This window comes from Hoplias malabaricus, chromosome 12 (genome assembly GCF_029633855.1).
Source record: "Hoplias malabaricus isolate fHopMal1 chromosome 12, fHopMal1.hap1, whole genome shotgun sequence".
NCBI classification, from domain to species: Eukaryota; Metazoa; Chordata; class Actinopteri; order Characiformes; family Erythrinidae; genus Hoplias; species Hoplias malabaricus.
In genome coordinates, this window is record NC_089811.1 from 29,265,091 (window position 1) to 29,290,228 (window position 25,138).

At 37.2% G+C, this 25,138-nt stretch overlaps 1 protein-coding gene and 1 long non-coding RNA gene across 2 annotated transcripts; both read left to right on the plus strand.

The window, feature by feature from the left end:
• Positions 1-13,342: 13,342 nt before the first annotated feature.
• Positions 13,343-14,245, plus strand: LOC136710519 (uncharacterized). Its single transcript, XR_010804640.1, has 3 exons — positions 13,343-13,422; positions 13,736-13,812; positions 14,132-14,245. It is a non-coding gene; the product is annotated as an uncharacterized lncRNA (long non-coding RNA).
• Positions 14,246-15,037: 792 nt separating this feature from the next.
• On the plus strand, positions 15,038-23,819 carry LOC136710517 (CD48 antigen-like). The gene is made up of 4 exons (XM_066686082.1): positions 15,038-15,332; positions 20,854-21,141; positions 22,889-23,125; positions 23,362-23,819. The coding sequence occupies exons 1-4, from the start codon at positions 15,281-15,283 to the stop codon at positions 23,502-23,504; spliced, it is 720 nt and encodes a 239-aa protein (XP_066542179.1). The 5' UTR covers positions 15,038-15,280; the 3' UTR covers positions 23,505-23,819.
• Positions 23,820-25,138: the final 1,319 nt, after the last annotated feature.

A 25,138-nucleotide genomic window follows, 5' to 3' on the forward strand; every position in this document is an offset into this window, starting at 1 on the left:
AATATATTATTCATGATATCAGTGTGAGGTCAGTGAGCTCCAGTGAGTTTGAGAAGCTATTTTTTTTAACAAGAACCTGTGTGTCAGTGTGGCCAGGGTCAAAAAAGGTAGGAAAAAAGATTGAAAACCTTTGTCCAGACACTGTTAAGCACTGGTCAGATGTAATGCTTTGTAGTTTTTCCTAATTAAAACCTAAATGTTACATGTGCAAATGTGATGTCATGTGTTTTATTGTTTTCTAAAATGTAATGAATTACATGTAATTTTACCAGGGCTATTAAAACTTGAATACAACTGAATATAACAACTTTAAACATCTATTGTTTCCCTCTACATTTGTTAATTTTTTTTAAATTGTGTTTCAGTTGCTTGGCAAATGCAGAAATGTCAGACACAATGAATCTGCCTTACATGCTCCTGTGGAAACCTATACACAGATTTGTGTATTAAATTGTGTTTACACTGTATTTAGGCACAGCTGCACCAGTACACTTAAGCACCAGTACAGTAATGAGTCTATACTGTAGATAGAACAAAAGAAGTTAAATCCACTTACCAACGTGTGTTTTTGGATCGTGGGAGGAAACAAGAGCAAACCCATGCAGACACAGGGATAACACATCAAACTCTTTACAGTCACTCAGTGCAGAACTTGAACCCACAACCTGTAGTTCCCTGGAGCCGTGTGACTGTGACACTACCTGCTGCACCACCCACATTCTGAATTTCATCATTTAAATGATATGACAGACTATAAAAATCACAAAGGCCTACAAAAACATGTAGCACTATATATTCATTTGACAGTGATGTCAAAAGGCTGTTGGGGGCACATGCAGAATAGTTCCCATCATGAAACCGTCCCCAGTATTATTTATTCTGTTGATTGCTGCCTGTTTATATTTAGCCTTGAGTGTGATTAGTTTAGTTAGTTATGTTGAGTTGTCCTCATATATCTCTACAGAACAAGTGACCCTCATTACATTTTGAGTGTCTTTGTACTGGGATTTTTTTTGTGTGTGTGTGCCGGCTCAACACTTCATGCTCAACTAACTTTCAGTGACTAATCTTTTACAATATTATCTTTACTCAAGGATACTGGTCAAGCACAATTACAGAACCAAAACTCTTCTCCAGTGATAGTATTAGGGAAAGGAAACAAACATATTTATATCAGTATTCAGTAGTATTTTTAACACTGAAAAAAATAATCCACAGTAAAATGTATTAGTAAAAACAAAGATTTTGTCATATTTCAAAGACAGTTCTGGCACAAAACCTCAAAAGAAATTGTCATACAAATGACTTAAAACTCTATGGAAAACATAAAATGGCATACAATTAAGTTAGAGACCAAATTACTCCTGAACTAGAGTATGAAAAAGAATGATGACTATAAAGAGAGGACGACAGAATACACATTGCCAGTGTGATATCAAACCAGTTAGGGCCAATGCATAAGAAATGCAGAGTACACCATGAGACAGTGAATAAGTGCAAGGTTAGTTATTTTAAAATATGAAGGAAGTGCCTCACCACATCCGCCCACATCTGTTCCGCTTTTGGCCAGTTGCTAAGCTTCAGTAACATTAACAAGAGTTCATTTGGTGATTCAAAAGAAATGGGCGAAATGTTTCGTTCTGATGGCCGTAAAACGCACATTATTTGTGAGACTGTCTTATACAGGATTTCCAAAAGTAACAAATTGCAAAAGTAAAAGTGTGATCTCTCCCATCTGCATTGTGGGAGCAGTTTATAAAACATTAGAAACAGTTATATTTAGCTTTCAGACAATAAACAGTTAGCCATGGCTTGGAACCGATGTTTTATGATAATGAAAACCTTACATAATTATAAAAAACTTAAAAAAAATTAAAATCAATATATTTTCACAAGGTTTTCCAAAAAATAATTTAATGAAAGACAAATAATTACATTCATACGGCTGTCCAAGGAATAAAAAAGAATTAAAGCAATAAAAATCATACATGGGAGACGAAGCACTCACTAGCACTAGCTCTGACTTCCTATAAAGCCAGTGGGGTGGCTGTAAAAGTTTTGCCTTCTTCACAACGAGAAGCCCTTTTTTCCTGCCAACTCAGGAGAGCCATGTGTGAAAAGTGGTGAACATGGCAAAGAATCATTATGATGTCAGTATCGTGTGAAGTTACAGGTTTTTACAGGGTTTAATGTACTGATTGTTTATGATGTCTTATATAACTGCCGTGAGGAACAGAAGCAAGCTGATGAAATTTTAAAGAATTAAAGTTATCTTATTGATCTGTCAAAGAATTTATATGAGTCCTGTTGAAAAATGCAAAGGTAAATTTAAAAAGTGAAATATATTTCTATAGTAATGTAATCTCACAGTATTTTCAATAATGGTTTTTAAGGATTTCTGAAGGAATTATGCAAGACATCTGTAAATTTTATTGTTGAATTCAAGGTCTGAACATCAAGGGCAACAAATCTACCTGAAGGGCAGAGAATAAGATTAACTATTTAATATTATTATTACTCGGATGCCTCCTGGGCGCCTTCCTGGTGAGGTGTTCTGGGCATGTCCAACGGGGAGGAGGCCCTAGGGCAGATCAAGAACACGCTGGAGAGACTACATGTCTCGAATGGCCTGGGAACGCCTCGGTATACCCCCGGAGGAGCTGGAAGCAGTGGCTGGGGAGAGAGAGGTCTGGGTTTCTACTCGGACTGCTTCCCCCTGCGACCCAGACCCGGATAAGTGGTGGAAGATGGAAATGAGTATTATTATTACTATAAGCGACTAATAAAGTGTAATCAGAACCATGATCATTTAAACAGAAATGTATGCATTGTTACATGAAGGCAGGTTGAGATAATGTGACCAATGTTTTGAAGCTTAGACTTGAGCTGCAAAGTATTTAGCATAATACAAACAGTGGACCTCTTTAAATAGAGGCTGTAACAGAACCAAGTGTAAATCATTTTTCCATGAAAATTATTTGATGAGTTATGACATTTACATTTGGCTGCACCAACTGAAAGCAAACAAACAGTAAATAAAGTCAAATTTTAAATATATTCAAGGGGCTAAAGAGCATTGGAGGCATGATCTAAAGTGCACTAAAAAATTTTTTACATTGGATGAACCTAATAAAATTGAAATAATCGATCACACAAAATATATGTTATTGACTTAGTATCAATGATTCATTTGATTCAACTTTAAATTATTTAATTCATGCAAGCAATATTTTTATATTAGGGAAATCCAATTATATTAAATTGTCCTAAACAAAAATAACACTGCTTTTTTTCACCCAATGTAAATAATTAATTTTGTAAATGTTTACCTCAATACAACGCAATTTGAATGTTAAAGAAATGTATTAATTTACATTTTCTCATATACAATATAACAGCTGTAATTATGTGAAATGTAAATGACATGCTTTACATGTACATTGACCAATGACCATTAAGTACACATAGCTTATCAAGACACATTTATAGAGTTTAACACTGAAATTCTGATTTACATTTATAACAATATACATCTGTAATATACGTTAATTATTTAGGCGTGATGACTCCACCGAAATTGTTATGCTCCGGTTTCCTCCCACAGTCCAAAAACACACGTTGGTAAGTGGATTGGCGACTCAAAGGTGTCCGTAGGTCTGAGTGTGTGAGTGAATGTGTGTGTGTGTGTTGCCCTGTGAATGACTGGCGCCCCCTCCAGGGTGTATTCCCACCTTGTGCCCAATGATTCCAGGTAGGCTCTGGACCCACCGCAGCCCTGAATTGGATAAGGGTTACAGATAATGAATGAATGAATAAATGAAATTGTTATACATTTTTAAACATCACAGTCAATATGTAATGATTTACATGCAACACCATATTAAAAAATAAATGAATGTCCCTTGATGAATATCTTAATGCCTTTGTGTGGATGAAGAGGATCCTCATTCATGGAGTTAAATATTGCCAGGGTTGCCTGATCCAGCTTTTCAGCCTAATTTTCCTGAATACCCTGCAAAAAAAGAAAAACAGCAGTACACGAGGATAGACAGAAAAATGTTTAGTAGATTACAGACCTCCATCAAGGTCTCGCTGCCTCCCTACATTACCAACTCCTTATACAATCAACATTTTACTGAAGAGATGACAGAAACTGGAGTTCTCAGAATATCCTAATGGCAACATTTGAAGAAAAGTCAGATTAACATCAAAAAATGTGGTGGTGTCTGGTATCCCTCTGCATGGGAACTTCAGCTGTAGTGTCTGATCTGAATCATGAACAGATACTCACCACAGCAAAAAATAGTATACCAGGAATGTACATTGATTGGTTAATGTTATTTACTGTGCAAAATTTCAGAAAACTCTTATCGCCATGTGAAAAAATAAAACTTGTTTTCTTGCTATCATATTCATGGTCTGTGTGAAAGTTCTTGTGAAAAAAAGAAAAGTAAAAAAAGCAACAGCTCAAAAAAATTCTATAATGGGCAAATTAATTTTTGGAGGGGTGGTCAGTGAGTAAGAGAGATGTCCTTACCTGGGATGTTTTGATAAGGAGCAAAACAAGTTCACTGAGGTAGATCATTGAAATTTAACTAGTATATAAGGCATTCATAATTACCTCATTCAAAACCTTCAAGGTCCTGGCAGTTTCACAACTCCTCTATTTCTATTAAGGACCTACGGCCTCTTGCTTAATTACTTGCCGAACTGACCAAAGAACTTTGTCTCCAGAGGACTGTTGTAATTCACAGAGAAGTTGATCTTAAAAATAAGAGAGCAGAGCAAACTGAAAGAATTTTGACAAACAATTACTAAATCACAGGTACTGTCTGCTATTTGCTTACAAATATACTATTTGTATATTAATAAATATTTTTTTTAAGTATCTCCCAGCTACAAGCTATAAGACATTTGCTCACATATAGTGAACTTGACAAACAAACTTTAGTGGCTACTACATGTGTGTATAGGTGACTCGTGTATGAGGTGCCTTTCATATATATAAAAAAAATAAATCTTCCATCTGGAAAAAAGGACAGGATAGAGAATATGTTTGTTTTATGGGGTTGTTCACAGTGGTTTTTAAATTTATATTATCCCTAATAGACCTGGTAGACTATTGTCCATATAAAATTACTATTGATTATATTCAGTACTTTGTCCCAGCCAAATTGTGAAGTGGTCGTGATAATCATAAATTCCCTTATGATAATGTAAACACAACTTACCACAAGCAATGACCAATAACAGGATCTTACAAACAGGTTGCTCAGAGGGAAAAACATATTTGCATCCTTGAAGCAAATAGAGAACATATTTTGTGTTTTAATTTGAAATGAATGTTTACTATGTCTTACTATGTAGCAGTGGCGGATGCTGGTCTTTCAAGGAGGGGAAGCTCAATTTCAGCCTACATCATAAAATGTGTCGGTCTATTTATACGTAAATTCTACCCTTCGTTCCTTTTAAAGAAAATGATCTGTGACCCTGTCGTACCAACAAGGCGTCTTTTCCAGGGACTTGACTAGTGTCCTCTCAGCAGAGCTAGGCTGCTTAAATGGCCTTGACCCATGTGAAGTGTGTCCTTCTGTGAGTGCTTTGTGACGGTGGAGGGGCTCAGCAGTACCTGCTGGACAGAAACCGCGATAGAAGTCAGAAAGAGTGATAGAAGTCAGTCTCCAAACACAAGCAGCTACAAAAAACCTACCAGAAATAGAAGCTCGATTTGTCACTAGTCGTTTTTAACAAAGAAAATCTCGCTAAGAGGTTTCGGAAAGTCTCCGGTTCAACTCAGAACAGAATGAAAATTTAATGCTCCCTCGGATCTTTACACCAAAGGATCGCTGATTCGCTCATTTCACTGTCAATCAAAAAGTGATTCAGCTTCAGACAGATCATCCAATCATCATGCAGAAGCTGAGCGTCCTTGCCAGCCGAGGCCAGCCCCCTGCCCCATAGACCCCCAGAGACGCTGAGCGTCCGATGGGCAGGACAAAGCCCAGCATTTATCCAATGGCTCGTCTCGTTTCGCTGCACTTCGTTGCTTCGCAATTGAACTCTGTGGACGCTCAGCGTCTACACCGTTTAAATCAATGTGAAGATGCGGGAATGATTGAGAGGAAAGCCGCGTCTTTACCAGTGATAAGAAGCTGATTCTGAACAAAAGTTGAGCGCGTTGTAGTGCATATTTATTCACTGACATGTACACCCAGTATATATTTGATCACTTATTTTTTGACATTTTAGGGGAAGCTGAGCTTCCCTTGCAGTCTTAGAGCAATCGCCTCTGCTATGTAGTTATAGCAATTTTAACAAATATATTTAAAATACATTTCAAACAGTTCAGTAAGTTGTTTTAGGTGCTCTGCGCATGCTCAGACCACAATATATATATATATATATATATATATATATATTTCTTCCCTAAATGTAGTCTATGGATAAACCCCTCTTGAAGAGAAGCAAGTTCCTCAGTTGTGGGGGTATTGGAATATGTGGGGTACCCTGATGTGAGAGAGGGTGTTTTGAAGAGCTCCCTTGGGGGTCTCCATGGTGTTGGTCCATGCGAATGAGTAGTGGTACTGAGAGTGTTAGTTCCAGATTTGCTAAGATAACACAAAAAACAGGGACATTTGGGCCCTAATAAAGTAAGGGAAAATGTTAGAACTAGGTTCTTTTGGCCAGGGAGGAGCCATGATATCACAGAGTGGTGTAGGAAATGTGAACTCTGCTGGTCATAAATCCTGTGGGACTGAACCACATGCCCATCTTCATTTTATTTAAGTTACCTATCCTTTTGAGAAGGTCTGCATGGGTATTGTTGGTCATTTGCCTATGACTTCTCAGGGGAATAGGTATATTTTGGTGACTGTTGATTATTTTAGTAAATGGTGTGAAGCAAATCCTCTGAAGAATCAAAAGGCTGATACGGTAGCCAGGGTTATGGTTGAACAGTTCATTCTTAGATGGAGTACACCTAAGAGTATTCATACAGATCAAGGGAGGAACATTGAATCAACTTTGTTTAGAGAAATATATGACTTGTTGGAGATCCAAAAAAGGACCAACCCTTTACCACCCTCGGTCGGGCTCTGGAATTCGATCCAATGCAAATAATTATTCTATTTTGGTGTCGTTGTGTTTAAATGACAGCTATGAGCTTGTAGTGCTCAGCTGAAAAGATGATGCACGCTGTTTACTTCAACACTTCCTTACACTCGCTTAATAATCCATAGGTACACAGTGTGATAAACACTGAACTGATCTTTTGTCTTCATGAACTAAATGAGGTCATTTTACTTCATGCGCAGTGACTGCAGTCATTAGTACCACGGCTCGCACATTATAAGAGTTTAGGCAAAAGGCAGCTGGCTTCTATGGAGCCCCCAATGAATTAATTATTTATTTGTGCACACGAATTACTAATTTGTTCACTCAAATTAACTAAAACGTGTGCACACATTACTAATTTGTTCACTCAAATTAACTAATTCGTTCACTCGAATTGGCTAAATCATGCATATGAAATACTAATTCGTTCACTCAGATGAACTAAAACATGCGCACAAATTGCAGTTTGTTCACTTGAATGAATTAAAATGTGTGAACAAATTGTAAATTGTTCACTCAAATTATTATTATTTTTTACCCATGTCCCCTCCGGGGCTCCGTACCAATAGACACATTTGAGTCGCCAATCCACCTAACAACCTGTGTTTTTGGACCGTAGGAGGAAACCAGAAGAAACCCACTTGAACACACCAAACTCCTCAGATACAGTCACTTGGAGGAGGAATTGAACCCACAACCTCAAGGCCCCCAGAGCTGTGTGACTGTTTGCAACATGTTATTTTGTGTATTAATAATGTAAATACAAAATTGTTTGCATATAATTAATAAACAAGGTAAAATATTCAGATTAATACTAGGTGTGCAGCATCAGAAGGGTATACAACAAAGCAGGATTTCTCAGTTAACTAGATAACTTCAGCCCAAGGTTGAGGTCTGTCCATTAGGAATCTTCCTCAACAGTTTTCTTGTTGGATGAGCTTGACTTTGGGCTTAAGTTATCTAGCTAACTGAGAAATCCTGTTTTGTAAACTACCCCCCAGATTTAGACCTCTGTCAACGTAGTAAATGAAACAGCACTTCTGATCGGTAGTGCACTATTTTTTTCTTATTTCTGAGTAGCGTTGACATGTAAATATGAGATGTTGTGAGTTTTTTCTCAGAGTTTGTGACTGGATTTGCCAGTGAATCCCAGCAGCGGAGGCGGGGCTTGTCTCAATACGGGTGGAAACCAGATAAAAATGATCCGTTTATCGCCTCCAGGTGAACTTCAACTGCCTCCCACCCCCACACCACGCAACAGTGGCTGAGTGTGACATTACATTAAAAAAAAAGGTACTAATTAACTCCCAGAATAACTTTAAACGTCTGGAGATTCTTTGCTCCTTTTAGAGCAAGTCCAACTTTCATCCTTGTCTCTCACCGATCATCACGCTGTGACTCATTCATGTCAAGGGAGAAACTCAGTAGAACAGGTTAGAGCGTTTTTCATCTTTTAATGAACGGGAACAATACAATATATGATTAGACCAAAGAAAGGGAAGAAAAAGACCACCACAAGGAGAATTAGGTTATCCACAAGCCTGTTAGGAAGAGTGAAGGATGAAGTGACAACAAACTGAAAATTAGATCTAATGTAAGGTCTAGAGACAGAGAGATATCTAAGAGTATATCTAATACATCTCAAGAGTAAAATCTGGAGGCAGAGTGTGATGTCTAAAGGCAAAGAAAGAGAGCTTTAGGGGCAGAGAAGTCTATATGCAGAGAGTGAGGACTAGAGGCACATGGTAACTTCTTGAATCAGAGATCAAATGGAAGGTAAATCCTGCCAAAATTAAAATAGCGAAAATGAAGTTATTGCATTGAATTTGTAATTTTTCAAGAAAAATAAATATATAAAACAATAAAGTAGTGCCAGTCATGTACACAATTCTGAGGCTTTCATGGCTTTAATTTTTAATGTTTAATTTAAGTCAAAAGTACGAGTAACAACGTATAAAGTGCCTGGAGCATGGATCCGTGTCCTCATGCCTTTAGAGCTCTGCTTCTAGACTTCCCACTACCTCAAAAACCATCTCTCTGCCTTTAGACTACACTCGCTGTCCCTGGATCTCACACTCTGCCACGAGAATGTACTCTCTGCCTCCAGACTCCTCAGCTTCTAGATATCTCTGCATCTAGACCCCAATATATATCATTTTGTGATTGTGATGTGATGTGATTTGTATGAAAAGTAGGTGGAGAGGGCAGAAAGAAAAAAAGTGTAAGTGTAACAGAAGGAAATATATACTGATATACATCCATTTAACTGGAAGCACCAGATTAGTATATACCCTACACCTTCTGTCACACCTCTGTGAGAGATTTATGACCCCTAGATATATGACCCCCAATTTATGACCCTTTAAAATGTCTACAGCATGTGTCTCAGACTCTCTTTAGAGATTCTACAGTTACACCCACCATTAGTGTTAGTGCTAGTAAAACCAATTAAGTTTTTAATTATTAAAGCCACAAGACCAGAGAGTTTCTGGTTTGCTCAGTATATCATTCAAGTCTGTGACTGGACCTCCGATACGTGTTTTATCAGTCAGTTGTTTATACAGAAATGGAAGTATTTCTGCATAAAATACTGTTGGCCACTGATACTCTGTTTCTTTTTCAAGTATACATTACTTCTGGGTAATAAAATATGAATGTGTTTGCATTTAGTAATGCAAAAAAAAAAACCCTACCATTAACATGTAATATAATTTTACTTTTTTCCTGTCATTATCAGACAGTTTCCTCATGTAAATGAGATGCCCGAGAGTCATTTCAGTGCAGTGTCTTTTTAAAAAAATATGCTGTAGATATGTAGATAAAAGCCCTGCTTAACTTGCCGCGGTGATATAAACATATATAAACATCAGGCAGTTCAGGACAGTATAACAATATAGGTCTTATCTACTGCAGTACAACAGAAAATCTCAACTTAGCGAAAAGTGAGGGATGTTTACACACCACAGTGAAGCCAAGGCAGAATCCCAATACATTTTATTTTTGGCACCGTTCAAGACTCTCAAGGTCACTGTACATAAAGAAAATTAAAGCAAGACAACAGGTACAAACAAAGCTAATTAAAGACATACATAAAATCAAGGGAGTAGGCTAATGACTATATGCTGTCCTAAACAGGTGGGTTTTAAGGCATGATTTAAAAATGTCCAGGGAGTCAATATTACGGATGTCTGGTGGGAGGGAGTTCCAAAGACGGGGGCAGTGCGGCTAAAAGCTCTAGACCCCATGGTGGTCAGACGGGCTGGAGGGACGGTGAGGCTGATGGATGAGGAGGAGTCCGGCAGGGTCTGTTTATGTGAAGGAGGTATGTGAGGTATGGAGGGGTAAGATGATGGATGACCTTAAAAGTAAGCAATATGTGTCCAGGGAGTAGACCAGGATGGCAGTATTGTCAGGAGTGAGGGAAGGAGGGAGGCCGTTGATGTGATGAAATAGAAGTATGCAGAGCGAGTAATGTTATTAATATTGGTTTGGAAAACAGAGTGTTATCAAGGATGACACCCAGACTCCTTACGTGAGGGGAGGGGGAAACAAAAGTATTGTCAATGGGGATGGAGAAACTGTTTACATTTGCAAGGGTGGATTTAAAACTGATGAGGAGAACCTCTGTTTTATCACTGTTGAGTTTGTGAAAATTTAAGGAGAACCAAGACTTGACATCCTCTAAGCAATTGCATAGGGATGTGGGAGGGAGAGGGGAAGTAGATTTGCTAGAAAAGTAGAGCTGGGTGTCGTCAGCATAGCAATAAAACTGGATGTTGTGTTTATGGAAGATAATGACCAAGGGGGAGAAGATTATGAAGAGAATGGGACCAAGGACAGAGCCTTGAGGAACACCGGAAGTGAGAGGAGATGGCTGGGATGTGAATGTCCTTAACTGAATAAACTGAATGCGGGCAGAAAGACATGAGGTGAACCAGTCCAGCGGTGTGTTGGAAAAACTGACGGCTGATAGTCTATGGAGGAGGATAGAATGGGAGATGGTGTCAAATGTTGCACTCAGGTCAAGAAGAATGAGTATAGATAAAACACCTGAGTCTGCTGCAGTCAGAACGTCATTTGTTATTTTGAGGAGAGCTGTTTCTGTACTGTGATGGGGACAAAACCCAGATTGAAACTGCTCATAGAGGTGGTTATTAGAGAGATGGGAATAAATCTAAGAGGCAACTGTCTTCTCTAGGATTTTTGAAAGAAAAGGTAGGTTAGAGATGGGATGAAGGTTATTGAAGTTGTTAGGATCTAGACCGGGTTTCTTTAGAATAGGGGTGACTGCAGCAGACTTTAAAGATGGAAAGACAGATCCAAAAGTGAGGCGGGGAGTGAATAATGGCAGTTATCAGAGGCAATAACAAAGATAAACATGCTTTGACCAGAGGTGTTGGGAGAGGGTCAAGTTGAGAAGTGGAAGTTTTAGATTTATGAATGAGATCAGAGATATTGGAGATAGTTGGAAGCTGAAATGTAGTAAATGGATGAATGAAAGGAGATGGAACTGGAGAAAATAATGTACAGAGAGTGCCTGGAAGCAATTGCTGGTGTATCAAATCTATTTTAGTATTAAAGAAAGACATTAGTAAATTGCAATAGTCGGCAGAGTAGAAATGTGAAGGTAAAGAGTCTGGTGGGTGAAGAGTGGAGGTGACCAAAAAAAACAGGTCCCGTGTTCACCAGCTCTAATTAGTTGGGAGAAGTACTGGGATTTTGCTGTGCGAAGGTTGTCTTTATATACAGGGTGGGCTTTGGGAGGGGGTAAACTTTCAAAGATGGGTGGTGACCATGGCAGCCATTTTGAAGTCGGCCATTTTGGATCCAACTTTTGTTTTTTCAATGGGAAGAGGGTCATATGACACATCAAACCTATTGAGAATTTCACAAGCAAAAAAATGGCGTTGGTTTTAACGTAACATTATTCTTTCATGAGTTATTTACAAGTTTCTTATTAAAATTAGTTTATTTTCACAAGGTTTTTCACAAATAATTTAATGAAAGACAAAAAAATAAAAAATAAAAAGATATTAATAGGGTTGTTCTATAAGGAATAAAAAACAATTAAAGGAGTAACAGTGACACCTGGGAGTCTAACATGGAGAAGAATCATTATGATGTCAGTATCATGTGAAGCTACAGGTTTACACGTCTTATTTCTGGTAAGTCAGATTCACTGGGTTTAATGTACTGATTGTTCATGATGTCAGTGTGAGTTCAGAGTGTCTTATATAACTGCAGTGAGGAGCAGAGGCAAACTGATGTAATTTTAAAGAATTAAAGTTATCTTATTGATCTGCCAAAGGATTTACATGATTCCTGTTGCCAAGGTCTTTCCTGTTGGACAATGGAGCATTAGGAACATAAAGTGAGTTAAAGTATATGATGAATACAAAAACAAGACCACATAAACAAATGGCTTTAGATGAGATCAAATTAATAATGATTCAGATTACTTTAGTATTTTACACAGAAATTTCCAAGTACATTTTAATTTTACTATCTAAAAAATACCATATAACAAGTAAAAACTAACCAATTGTTTCAAAACTAATAATAACTGCCATTTTTTTGAATGTGGCTCAGAAAAACACCACGTTTGTTAGTCATGTCCTGTAGTGACCAATAAAAAAATATCTACAGAATTATGCAAAAAACAAAAGACAATATTTGAAACCTGCTCAGATTCTTCACAATTAAATGAACGTAATCATTTTTGTCATATGAATCACAAATCACATAGCCTTGTTATATGTCTGTGTTGTTTGTATTCTAAATGTTCACTATATTTTACTGACTAAGAGCTTGGGTCGGCCCTCTGTTTACTGACCTGCAATAATATTTTCTTTTAGATTTTGATGAGCTTTACAGCACCTTCTACCAGAGATCACTAATGTGTGATGTGTTTTAAAGCATCTGTTGCCTCTATCCCTATTATTTTGTAAAGAAGCTTCTGCACTTCAGAAAGATTTTTCTTGCCATTAGAAATTATACTTTTTGTACCTTTGTACTAAACTCATTTTTTTTTCCTGTCAGGTCTTTTACTTCAACAATCTCTTTGCATCTGCTTCGTTTATTTCTGTATTTTCTTTTCTTCTTCTTATTCTTCTTTTTTTTTTTTTTTGCTCTGAAACAAGTTCTGTTTTACCTGTGGGAGGGTCTTAGAGGAAGCCGTTCTCCTTGAATCTCCATTGGTCACTGACGGGCGCTCTGAAACCGCCTCTGAGGCCTAGCCACGCCCACCGCCCCAGCTTTCAAGCCTTTTCAAGCATGGCGGAATGAGCTTTTCTCAGTACACAGCAGCAGGTAAACTGAATTTTCGCATTAAATGGTTGATACAAATGCTATAGTTAAATTCCAAATCATTTGTAGATATTGTAGACGCTCATATTTCTTAATTAAATCAGTGATGTCTCTCCATCCAGTTTACTGGAATGGTTATGTAAAACGGTACAATTAAAAGATATTATTTGACTTAGTTTCCAAATGTATCATGTAAATGTAGAGAGGAAAAATGTGTGTGTGTCTCATTCTGTAAAAACTTACCATATATTGTGTGTTAATAAATGACCATGAATATTTAGCACACTTCACTAACATGAGTTTTTTAAACTTCTAGACAACTGAATGGCGAACAACACTGACGTAGGGAAAGAATATGAACATCTGCAGTGCTACTATTTATCAATTAATTATGTTTGTATCAACTTTTTAAATGCTAAAATACACTTTACCAAAGCATCTCTCTAGTTGTAAAAAGGCCTTAATGTGCACTTTATTAAAATACTTGTGCACACAGCAAATTCACCACTGTTAAATAAGCACTATTAATGTTAAATTAACACTGTTAGTGTAATAATTTAACACTCTCTGTGTTAACACTAATGGTGTTGATTTAACACTGGAGATTTTGCTGTGTACCAATAGTGTTCTATGGGAATTACATGCTTTTGACAATCAATTATGTACATACATTTTCAGTGCATGTTTTTATTTCATCTTATTATAAAACCAGACAAGTGGAGAATGAGTAGAGGCTGTGATGTCTCACTGGAAGCCCCAAGCACCAGTCATGCAGCGACGCAAAGAAATCAGCTGTTTGCAATGGATAAAATTCTAGAAACCCTCCCTTTATGACTTTTCCCCAGAATTGTCATTTTTATTAATTAAATTCTTGAAATCATTCTCATCAATCACGAACTCATCTCATCCTTTTTTTTCTTTTTGCAAATGTCCGCAAATGTTCTAATCCTCTGTTGTTAAGATACGTGCACGATTTTAAACACACACTAAAACACAGCCTGGCACAACTGAGCGACTAACGGCTGCGACAGAAATCTGCCGAAGCGATGGAGAACTTTAATACCTATGGGAAAGCTGAGGTTGCCACGAAAGCAAGCGGGTTGGACGTGGCTAGGTTCCAGAGGTGGTTTCAGAGCGCCAAGTCATTGACCAATGGAGAGTGAAGGTGAACGCTTTCCTCTAAGACCCTCACACACGTAAAAAAAAAAACGACAATATGAAAGCAATGACTGACAATATACACACAAAAATCAGTATCAGATAACTGCAAAGAGTAAAAAGGTAACCAAGTATATTTTAATAATATACTTTGATCTATTTTTTCTGTTTTGCATTCACAAGATACTTTCTGCTCTTCATTGTAAGAGTTTTGTTTGCCGATTTATTATTGCTTTTGTAAAACATTTGACATAAACAAAAACCCCATACAACTTTACCTACTCCTAACCCAACCCTAAAACGTGGGCGGAGCTGGATGTGATCCGACTCCACCCAGTAGATTTCTGCTTTCGTAGTGAGGAGTACTTTTTGGGGGCTTTTTACTCGACAGTCTCCGACGCCTCGCTTTAAACGTCACATCACTAGGTGGCAGTAATGCATCGTACGACGGTCTTGTCAACCGGCATTCAAAAGAAGAAGCATGAAGGAAGAAGTTACAATCTGCGACATTAGGAATTAAAAACAAAATTAGTTTGAACAATGTGTTTTAGGCAATATTTCGGCGTAGACAATGAATTACTGTGAGTTTGGATTTCTCGGTCTTTGTGGTTGAATTAGCGCCTCGGCCTTACGCTACTCGTCGTTCAGAGCGGAATTAGCGCAGAAACTACGCCCTTAAAGCCGACAGCCTCCGCCCGAGAACATGGCAAATCTTCTATTGACCATAGGACTGCTGTTCAGTCTCTTCAGTGTCGGTAAGGCAATTCTGACAGATTAACGTGTTAATGTGAACGTTAAAGCTACATGGTGTATGTGTGTAGAGAGAAAGATTAGAGCGGTTGTTTGTCTCTAGGCGAAGCGAGCTGAAGACGAGTGTGTGATTAATAACAGATTCCCGTCATCTCAGAGCAGGGGCTATTCAAACTCCTCACCCCACTGAATAAAACTAACGGCAATATGTAAACTACCGCAGCATGTGTAGAAATCAGGTAACATCATCCCATTTGTCCAGAACATGTGTTGTCGTTTATAAGGCCTCCCAAGGCGTCACATCACAACTTTTGCAATGCAAGCATATTACAAAGCATTTTTTATTACAAAAAATAGCTAGGAAAACAACAGCATTAAGCACTTCACCGCTATCAGAAATGCAGTTTCAGAAAACTGAAAACATTAAAAATATATATGTATTTACGAAATATGAAACATGATGATGAGCATACTTCAAAATTGCTTCATTATAGGTTTTCTTAAAGGTGATTTTTGCCTCCAGCAACGCCCTTCCCTTTAACTTCAGCCACTTTCTTGCCTCAACCGCAGCAGAAGTTGAGCAAAATTTGAAAATGTCCCACTCACTCACTCACTCCAGTTTAATAACCTTTAGCATTACAGGTATTAGGAATATGTTGTAAAGTTATCACAGTTGCCAGACTCCCGTTATCTCAGAGCAGGGGCTATTCAAACCCCACACCCCACTGAATAAATCAACCCAGCTAGCAAAATTGAATCGGCCTACACTCGGGCCGAATCACGCACGCGGTGTTGTGCCGAATTCAGCACCCCCGCCGCGAGATGCATCCCCGGTATATTTAGTCCTAAGGGAGGTTAATCGGCGTTTTATGACAAAACGGGCAAAATATCATGTTCATTTCCGTCAAAATAAAAATAAATCGCCTTTTCCCCAGTAGAAACACTCTAGATATTGAGATGTAAAAAAGAAAAGGTCGCTTGTAAATAATAAAATATATATAATATAATCTATATAATCTACATGCACCGCTGCTTTTTCTGAAGTCAGCTTCGACTTATTCTAAAACAAACGTGTACGTTCATTTTCTGACCACAGTGAAACTCCTACACGTCCTGTCGCAATTTTTATGGAATATTTAAACACTGGAAATAAATAGGAATATAGGACAAAAGCAGCGAATTGTAAATAAAATTACCACTTCATTACTGAACTTGCTAAATGTTATATCCATGAAAATGTACACATGCTGCCACTGCCTGAACATAACTGCAATATTAATAGTTGAATTAGAAAGAAATGTACCCAATTTTAATTCTGGCTACATTTCTGTTTTTGCCATGAAACTTATACAGGTATTTTACATTGATCCTATAGGTGTACTGACAAAAACAAACCTTATTTGTGTGTACAGAAAGACAGGGGGATGCTCTTTAAGGCAGTCCACCTGCCTGAAAAGGCACCCCCTCTTAAAAATGCTGTGTGTTTTAAAGTAGAAAGAAATAAGCACTTGATTCAAATAAGATATTTTTTTAAAAATACAACCACACATTTATTTTATAATATAAAAACAATATATTATGAAAGAAAATATATTATTTAAACTGCACATGCAAATAAACATTAGAATCTAGAAACAAGTTCAAGCAAACTTGTAGCATAATAATATATTATTATGGCAATTATTTTAATGACAATATATACAAAAGCATGTTAATAAATAAAAAACAAATATTAAAACTATTAAAAACTACTATAACAATCAACAGTTAAACATTTTTTAAATTATCTTAAAGTACTTTTTATATGAAAATGAACACAATACTGTATACATATATACATACCTTACATTTGACATTTTACATACCTTACATCTGACCTTACCCCTATTAGCATTGCTGGACACATGTAGTCTCTATGCAGTGTAGCCAGAATTAAGCAGGGGTGCCTTTTCAGGCAGGTGGACTGCCTTAAAAAGCACCCCATCATAACTCTCTTTCTGTACACACAAATATGGTTTGTTTTTGTCAGTACACCTATAGGATCAATGTAAAATACCTGTATAAGTTTCATGGCAAAAACAGAAATGTAGCCAGAATTAAAATTGGGTACATTTCTTTCTAATTCAACTATTAATATTGCAGTTATGTTCAGGCAGTGGCAGCATGTGTACATTTTCATGGATATAACATTTAGCAAGTTCAGTAATGAAGTGGTAATTTTATTTACAATTCGCTGCTTTTGTCCTATATTCCTATTTATTTCCAGTGTTTAAATATTCTATAAAAATTGCGACAGGACGTGTAGGAGTTTCACTGTGGTCAGAAAATGAACGTACACGTTTGTTTTAGAATAAGTCGAAGCTGACTTCAGAAAAAGCAGCGGTGCATGTAGATTATATCATTTTATTATTTACAAGCGACCTTTTCTTTTTTACATCTCAATATCTAGAGTGTTTCTACTGGGGAAAAGGCGATTTATTTTTATTTTGACGGAAATGAACATGATATTTTGCCCGTTTTGTCATAAAACGCCAATTAACCTACCTTAGGACTAAATAAACCGGGGATGCATCTCGCGGCGGGGGTGCTGAATTCGGCACAACACCGTTCGCGGAGTCGGCATTGTCTCGGCCGTGATGTACGGCCGTAGAGTGGGCCGATAGTTCTGGCCCGAGTCTGGGAAAAACTCGGCGCAGACTCGGCAGAGTGTTGTGGCTGAGGCGCGGCTCAAATGACATACATGTTTGTAGTTTTTCATTATAGAAATGTCATATTAAAAAAAAGATAATAAAAGTCCTGGAGATGAAACAGGGTGTATGAAATCAACACATTTTCATTCACGCAGAGACGGCAGCCAGCCGACAGTGCCAAGCCTGAGCCAGAATCGGCCCAGATCTATCAGTCTTTCCCCTAACTCCGGCCGTCCCCTATTTCCGGCCACTGCCGTATATGGTGCAATTCCGCTCTCTCTCTTTGCCAATCGTATTGGGTAAAACAATAAAACATAAGATCAAGCCCTAGTAGGGCATTTAAACATCGGTCTTGCAAGAAATCACATATCTAAACTATTTAAGTATCTCTAACAGTGTTGTAATTCTTTGTGTGCAAAACTGCATGTGGAACACAACACATTTCCATTTCGCAACAGATATTTCCCTCAGTGTAAAAGTTAGCTTACCGGTTAGCTTCCTTTTCTCTGAGGGGAAAATCTACCGCCATTGTAATCCTTACATGTAGAGTACAGATACTAACACAGGACAAACGTAATGTCATTGTGAACCTTTCAAAACCACTAGATGTGGTAGCAACTGTCTCGTTTGACTGTCACAAGCAGGGAAGGTGGCCAAAGTTAGGGGGTCTATCTTAGCAGTATTGGCACCTACTTAAACAAAAGTGTTTTTATTTAAAAACATATTTTCTTTCAAAGTCAAGCAAGTCTTGGACATTAATCTACACATATTTGACTCCTGAAAAATGTTGATTTGAGTGAGTAAAGTACTTCTATCTATTTACAGTTAGCTAAGATTTCCAATATTGTAATTAAAGTGGCCGGAAATTGGGGTAATTACGCTACCTTGCTGGCTGGGTAACGGCAATATGTAAACTAATGCAGCATGTGTAGTAATCAGGTCATATTATCTCATTTGTCCAGAACATTTATTGTCGTTTATAAGGCCTCCTACTGGGTCACATCACATCATATTTTTATCATTATCATAATGAGTTTTTGTAATTAACACGTTGAAAAATGCCACGATAACGCCTTGAATAACAGCAAACACAAACTGCATTACCAGTGTGCATTCCCCTCTTGCAGCAACAGAGGGAGCTCGTCACGCTGCAGACTAAACTCACTTGATGTAACTCGGCTGTAGGCTAAGCTAGGGGGAGGGCTACAGTGAATGTACACACTAAACACGCACGTTATGACAATGAGTGCAGCCAGTACAAGTGCTGAAAAATCTTTTGATGAGCGAAGACATAAGTGAGGAAAAATTTGTACCAAAAAGGGAGACCCAGGGTGATTTTAACGAGATGACATGCTCAATCCAAAGTTTTCTGCAAAGCTTTTCAACTTCTTGTAGTTACCGCCACAGGGAACCCAGCAAACTTTACCATCATTTAAGGCGGTGGTTCCCAAAGGTAGGGGCGCTCTGTCATTGTGTGTAATTAACATTAAATAAATTATTAGGTAATAATAATGAGAACTAATTTTTAAAAAGAATAAAAAGCGGATTTACTGTCAGCTTATTTTCAGGTGTCTAAATGTTTAGGAGGATAAAAAATGAGTTCTACACAAACTGTTCAGTCCATTCAGCCTAAAGTATTTCATGTGGTAACAAACTATTGAACTGGATTTATTTAACTTGGTACTTTTGATCAAATAATGATTAATTCAAAGTATTTATTTGAGCTGAATAAACCCGTTCATTTTTGTAACATGAAGTAATTTTTTTAGGTTGTATGGGAAAACCATATTTTACAGTGTAGACCTAACAGAAAAAATAATTTTTTGTGTTTTGGTTTAGTGGTATTAAGCTCATTTTTTTTTATTTAGATATAGATACTTCTATATATATTTTTCATTTTTTTATATTTATTTATTTATTTGTATTTTTATTCGTGGTTGTTCTGGGAATACAGCCTTGCATTGCACTTCATGCACTATTACAATTTGTATACTCGTCATCTAATTGAAGGAGTTAACTCTTGTTGAAGAAACCTGCAAAATAAAGGTTATGAATGTACTGTTGTTCAGAGACAAACACATTCTTTATTTTAATCTTAATGTTTCAAGTTTCATATTAATATCCGGATATCCAAGAACTTTATCGCACATTGCATTTTTTAAAATAATTATAATATACACTATACAATATACACTATGTAATTCCTCAAAACAGTGGGACATGATTTTTCTATAAACTTTCCACTGTATCTATTCACTGCCTCTGTCCCAACTCTTTTGAAGTGTGTAGCAGACATTGATATTTCTAAGCACAATTAAGTTGGTCTTTGAAAACATTTTGTCAGTTAAACAATGGTTCAAAATAATTTAAATAAATCAGATTCTTATTTTATTTTACAAATTGTCCTCATTTTTCTGGAAATGTGGTTTGTAACTCTGTATACCATAATCCATTATTGTACTGATTGTGAATAAACCAAACTTTTAAGATGGTAAATGATTTGTCTTGGAATTCTGTAATTCAAATTGTAAATCATTATTTTTACCCAAACCTGTGTTTCTCCAATAAAGGTTTGTAGGTTTGTTTACTTGGGGTTAGTTGGGATGTTTTCACTAGGCCTTGCTCTGATATATGTCCAGTTTTTTTCCCCCTTTATGATATTTGATTTTATTCTAAAATACAAGATGTTTATCATTCATTTCAGTCCATGTGATTTATAATATATTCCATGATGTCCAGATTAATCAAATATCACCGTTGCAAAATCAGTGTGTTCTCTTCCTTACTTTGTGCTTTGATATATTGTGACATAATCCAGTAACTGTTTCTTTTTCAGGTCCTGCATCTGATGTTACGCTTAAGACTGGGATAAATTACACTTTTCGACCTAACATAACGGGGAATCTTCAGAGCATTCTATGGAAATACCAAAGCAACAAACTGGTTGAGTATGAGAATAAAGAGTATTCTTGGTATAAAGACTATAAACCCAGAGGAAAACTTGACATTCAGTCTGGAGAGCTCACACTTATGAATCTGAGAAAAAATGACAGTGGTTTGTATGAGTCTGAAATCCAAGTGAATGGAAATCTGAAGAATTCCAAATATAACGTCATAGTGATTGGTAAGTGAATTGTGTTAAGATTTATAAAGACTTAATTCTGAGAGATTTGTTGTTGGGGAGGAGGCGGGGAGTGTTTGGGAGCAGCAGAAAGATTTTGGGAACCATTGTTCTAGTTATTGGTGTAGAATGATTCAATTTCACGTATCAGGCTGTATAACCCATTTAACCATCTACAGTTTGATTAGCACAATACACATGATATGTAAAACAATTAAAAATGCCTTTTGAGGTCCTTAAGTAGGGTTAGGTATCACACAATTAACTTGTGTGTGTGTGTTTATTCAGTTACTTATTCTGGACAGAAGTTCCTCTCTCCTGTAGAAAGCTGGTTAAACATTGCTGCTCCACTTATTGTAGCACCTTGACTCTAGTGAAATAATGGGACTGTCTGATGTGTACTGTGCATTTAAGTACATTATTTGTTTTTACTGCTTTTACCTACTACATGCATGTTTTGGGTTCAGTTTGTCTCTTAAAGAAACACTCCTCACTGCAGAAAATGTGAGATGTGGAACAATAACTTATCTTGTTCTCATTTTCATATACAGTCTGTCTTCACTTTTCTAAATACCAATCATACCACACCTGTCAAATGCATATTTGAATAGATCCTGTAAAGATTAAAGTACTAACTAATATATCAACTTTGAAACCAAATTCTCAACGTCAAAGTAGTAATCTGTAACATATTTCCTGTATTTGGTTATATAACGTCCAGGGTGTGTGGTCATAGATTAAGGAAATGGGCTAGTTTGAAGCACTGTCACCCCAGAGATCGGTGCTAAAGCAGTATATTATCTTTGAGAAGTGCCCAGTCCAGAGTAGAACTGCTGGAATTTCAGCCTGAGATGCAGCCCTCTGTCCAATCACCAACCACTACCAAGTCTGTTCCATTGAATGAATAAGGGTTCACCACTCAATTAACATTACATTAGTGTGATGGTCCTTTGCTGGTCCATTTATTTTGTTGGATTATTTAGATTCTCATTGTCATCAAATGGGCTACAATCTAAACTGTCCCTCTCAGTACAAATCCTTGTATTTTTCGTCTTTGTTATTTTTTTTGAAAACTCAAACTTGCATTACCTGCCACCATTTACACAGTGTGAACATATTATAACTTATGATAAGATCAGTGTAAATGGTCCAAAATTGATTGGTGGTAATGGTTTTTACATTAAGATTACTATTTGAGATACAATGTTTTATTTAGCTCCGGTTTCCTCCCACAGTCCAAAAACACGCGTCGGTAGGTGGATTGGTGACTCTGAAGTGTCCGTAGGTGTGAGTGTGTGAGTGAATGTGTGTGTGTCTGTGTTGCCCTGTGAAGGACTGGCGCCCCCTCCAGGGTGTATTCCCGCCTTGCGCCCAATGATTCCAGGTAGGCTCTGGACCCACCGCGACCCTGAACTGGATAAGCGCTTACAGATAATGAATGAATGTTTTATTTAGACATTGAAGAAATGTTAGGCTACAAAAATTTACCTATGTTGCGTTTCTGAAAAGACATGCTTAATATAAACTCAACTCAAACAAAATAATGATGAAGCATGCCTTAACTAGTGATTCTTTTGCAGGTTTTTTTTTTTTAAATGACAAATTGATTTTATTGAGTTGTCAGAACAAATAATATTACATTTCCTAGTGGTTGTTTACATTAAACATTTTAAATAAGTATTCTGATGTTATGAAATGATATGTAAATGTATGAAATACTTTGCATTAAAAAGACCCATATATTTTTCAGATGGAGTTCCTGATCCAAAAGTGAGCTGCCAATATGGAGTACTTATATGCTCAGTGGGTCCTGGAATTCAGGCAGACTATGAATGGACTGGGCCGGAAGGAAAGGAGGGCACTGGGGAAAGATTAAATATCTCCCAAGAAATGAGTAAGACTGAATTAATCTATTTCTGCACTGCGAAGAACCAAGTGAGCAAAAGTAGCACATCGTTCAACCTCAAGGACTGTCAAATAAAGACAGGTAATATATTTATTTATTATTTGTTTGTATGTTTATGGTAATGGTTTCATCATTTGATTTCAAATTGTACACTGCAGAAATCTCACCTATTTCTGCAGTAGAAATGCTTTATTCTGTACAAGGCAACACACCAATTATATGGCATTTTGAATATTGCATACTGAATTAATAATTTAGTTTACTCCCTATTTACCTTTTTTTTTTTTTTTTGTTTGTTTTTGTTTTCTTTTCTGCAGATGAAGGTACTTCAGGTGGTGTTATTGCTGCAGTTGTTGCTGTTTTAATCATTTGCCTCGTTGTGGGCGGTTCGATTGTGGCCTACAAAAAATGTAAAAAGAATGGACCCCATGTAAGGGTCCCCCCAGCCCAGGAGGACTAATATTAAGGTTCTAACTCAGTCAAACCAGTGTTGTACATGGAAAGATGAAACACATCTGAGCTGGAGTTCGGAACCTTGAATTTTGAAGCCATCATCTTGATTTAAACTCCCAACAACAAATGATGTTTCTTTACATATCAACAAGGTTCTAAACACAAATTTCTTAAACAAACTTGGTTCTTTATGGAACTAAAAGTGGTTCTTCTATGGCATTGCGCAAAGACCTGTTGTAGTACCTTTTTATTATTGAGTGTATAGGATGGCCTTCGTACAGTGTTGACCAATTGCTACATTTGTTAGCTGGAGTAATATATCTGGGGGCGGGAGGGCGGGAGGGCGCATGGGTCTAGAATCAGTCTATTTTACTTAATATCAAACAAACCAAAAAATGATGTGAGGAAAGACTCCATTCTGTGAGTGTCATTCATCTCAGTGCTAAAAGAACATTTTAAAGAATTCTTTATTAACAATTCATAATTGGACTAAATCTCTTTATTATTTTGATGCAGTTTTTTATACAAATACCCTAAATTCAGGTTTCATTCAATTTTTAATTTATTATTAAATAGTTAAACTTTTTTTTTAATTGACAAATCTGCAAAGGAAATATTTTCAAAGTGTGCACTGTCCAACTTGAAGGTATTTTGCAAATTTAATGCATTTAAAATTTGATGCCTGCTACAGTTGGTCAGTGTAAACACTTAAACGATCCTTTGATTTGTTAATTTGACTTATGTAAATAAAAAACAAACTGATTTATATTTTTTGCATTCTGTAGAATGTCCCAACTTTTCTGTAATCTTTTAAACTTTATTAATGAAATGACAGTTTGTACCCGGACAAGTCTGTAAACTCAGTCTCCTCTTTGCTCCACAGTCTGGCATTGTCTCAAACATTCTCATTGCTTATTTCTCATTTTATGGTAAGTTGCATACAAACCGGTTTCCAAAAAAGTTCAAAAATGATGTGGAGGTGCCAACATCTAATATTTTATTCAGAATAGAACACAAATCACAGATCAAAAGGTTAAACTAAGAGAATGTATCGTTTTAAGGAGGGCGGCACGGTGGCGCAGCAGGTAGTGTCGCAGTCACACAGCTCCAGGGGCCTGGAGGTTGTGGGTTTGATTCCAGCTCCGGGTGACTGTCTGTGAGGAGTTGGTGTGTTGTCCGCGTGGGTTTCCTCCGGGTGCTCCGGTTTCTTCCCACAGTCCAAAAACACACGTTGCATGTGGATTGGCGACTCGAAAGTGTCCGTAGGTGTGAGTGTGTGAGTGAATGTGTGTGTGTCTGTGTTGCCCTGTGAAGGACTGGTGTCCCCTCCAGGGTGTATTCCCGCCTTGCGCCCGATGATTCCAGGTAGGCTCTGGACCCCCCGCGACCCTAAATTGGATAAGCGGTTACAGATAATGGATGGATGGATCATTTTAAGGGAAAATGTTGTTTCAAAATTTCTCCAAATGTTCTCTATAGGTGAAAGATCTGGCCATTTCAGTACCCGGATCCTTCTCCTACGTAGCCATTATGTTGTGATTGCTGCAGAATGTGGTCTGGCATTATCTTGTTGAAATGCAGGGTCTTTCCTGAAAGAGATGACGTCTCGATGGGAGCACATGTTGTTCTAGAACATGAACA

Coding starts and splice junctions, on each gene's coding strand:
- LOC136710517 (XM_066686082.1), top strand. CDS start 15,281: ATGGCAAATCTTCTATTGACCATAGGACTGCTGTTCAGTCTCTTCAGT. Junction 15,333..20,853: donor GTTCAGTCTCTTCAGTGTCG/GTAAGGCAATTC, acceptor TTTCTTTTTCAG/GTCCTGCATCTGATGTTACG. Junction 23,126..23,361: donor GGACTGTCAAATAAAGACAG/GTAATATATTTA, acceptor TCTTTTCTGCAG/ATGAAGGTACTTCAGGTGGT.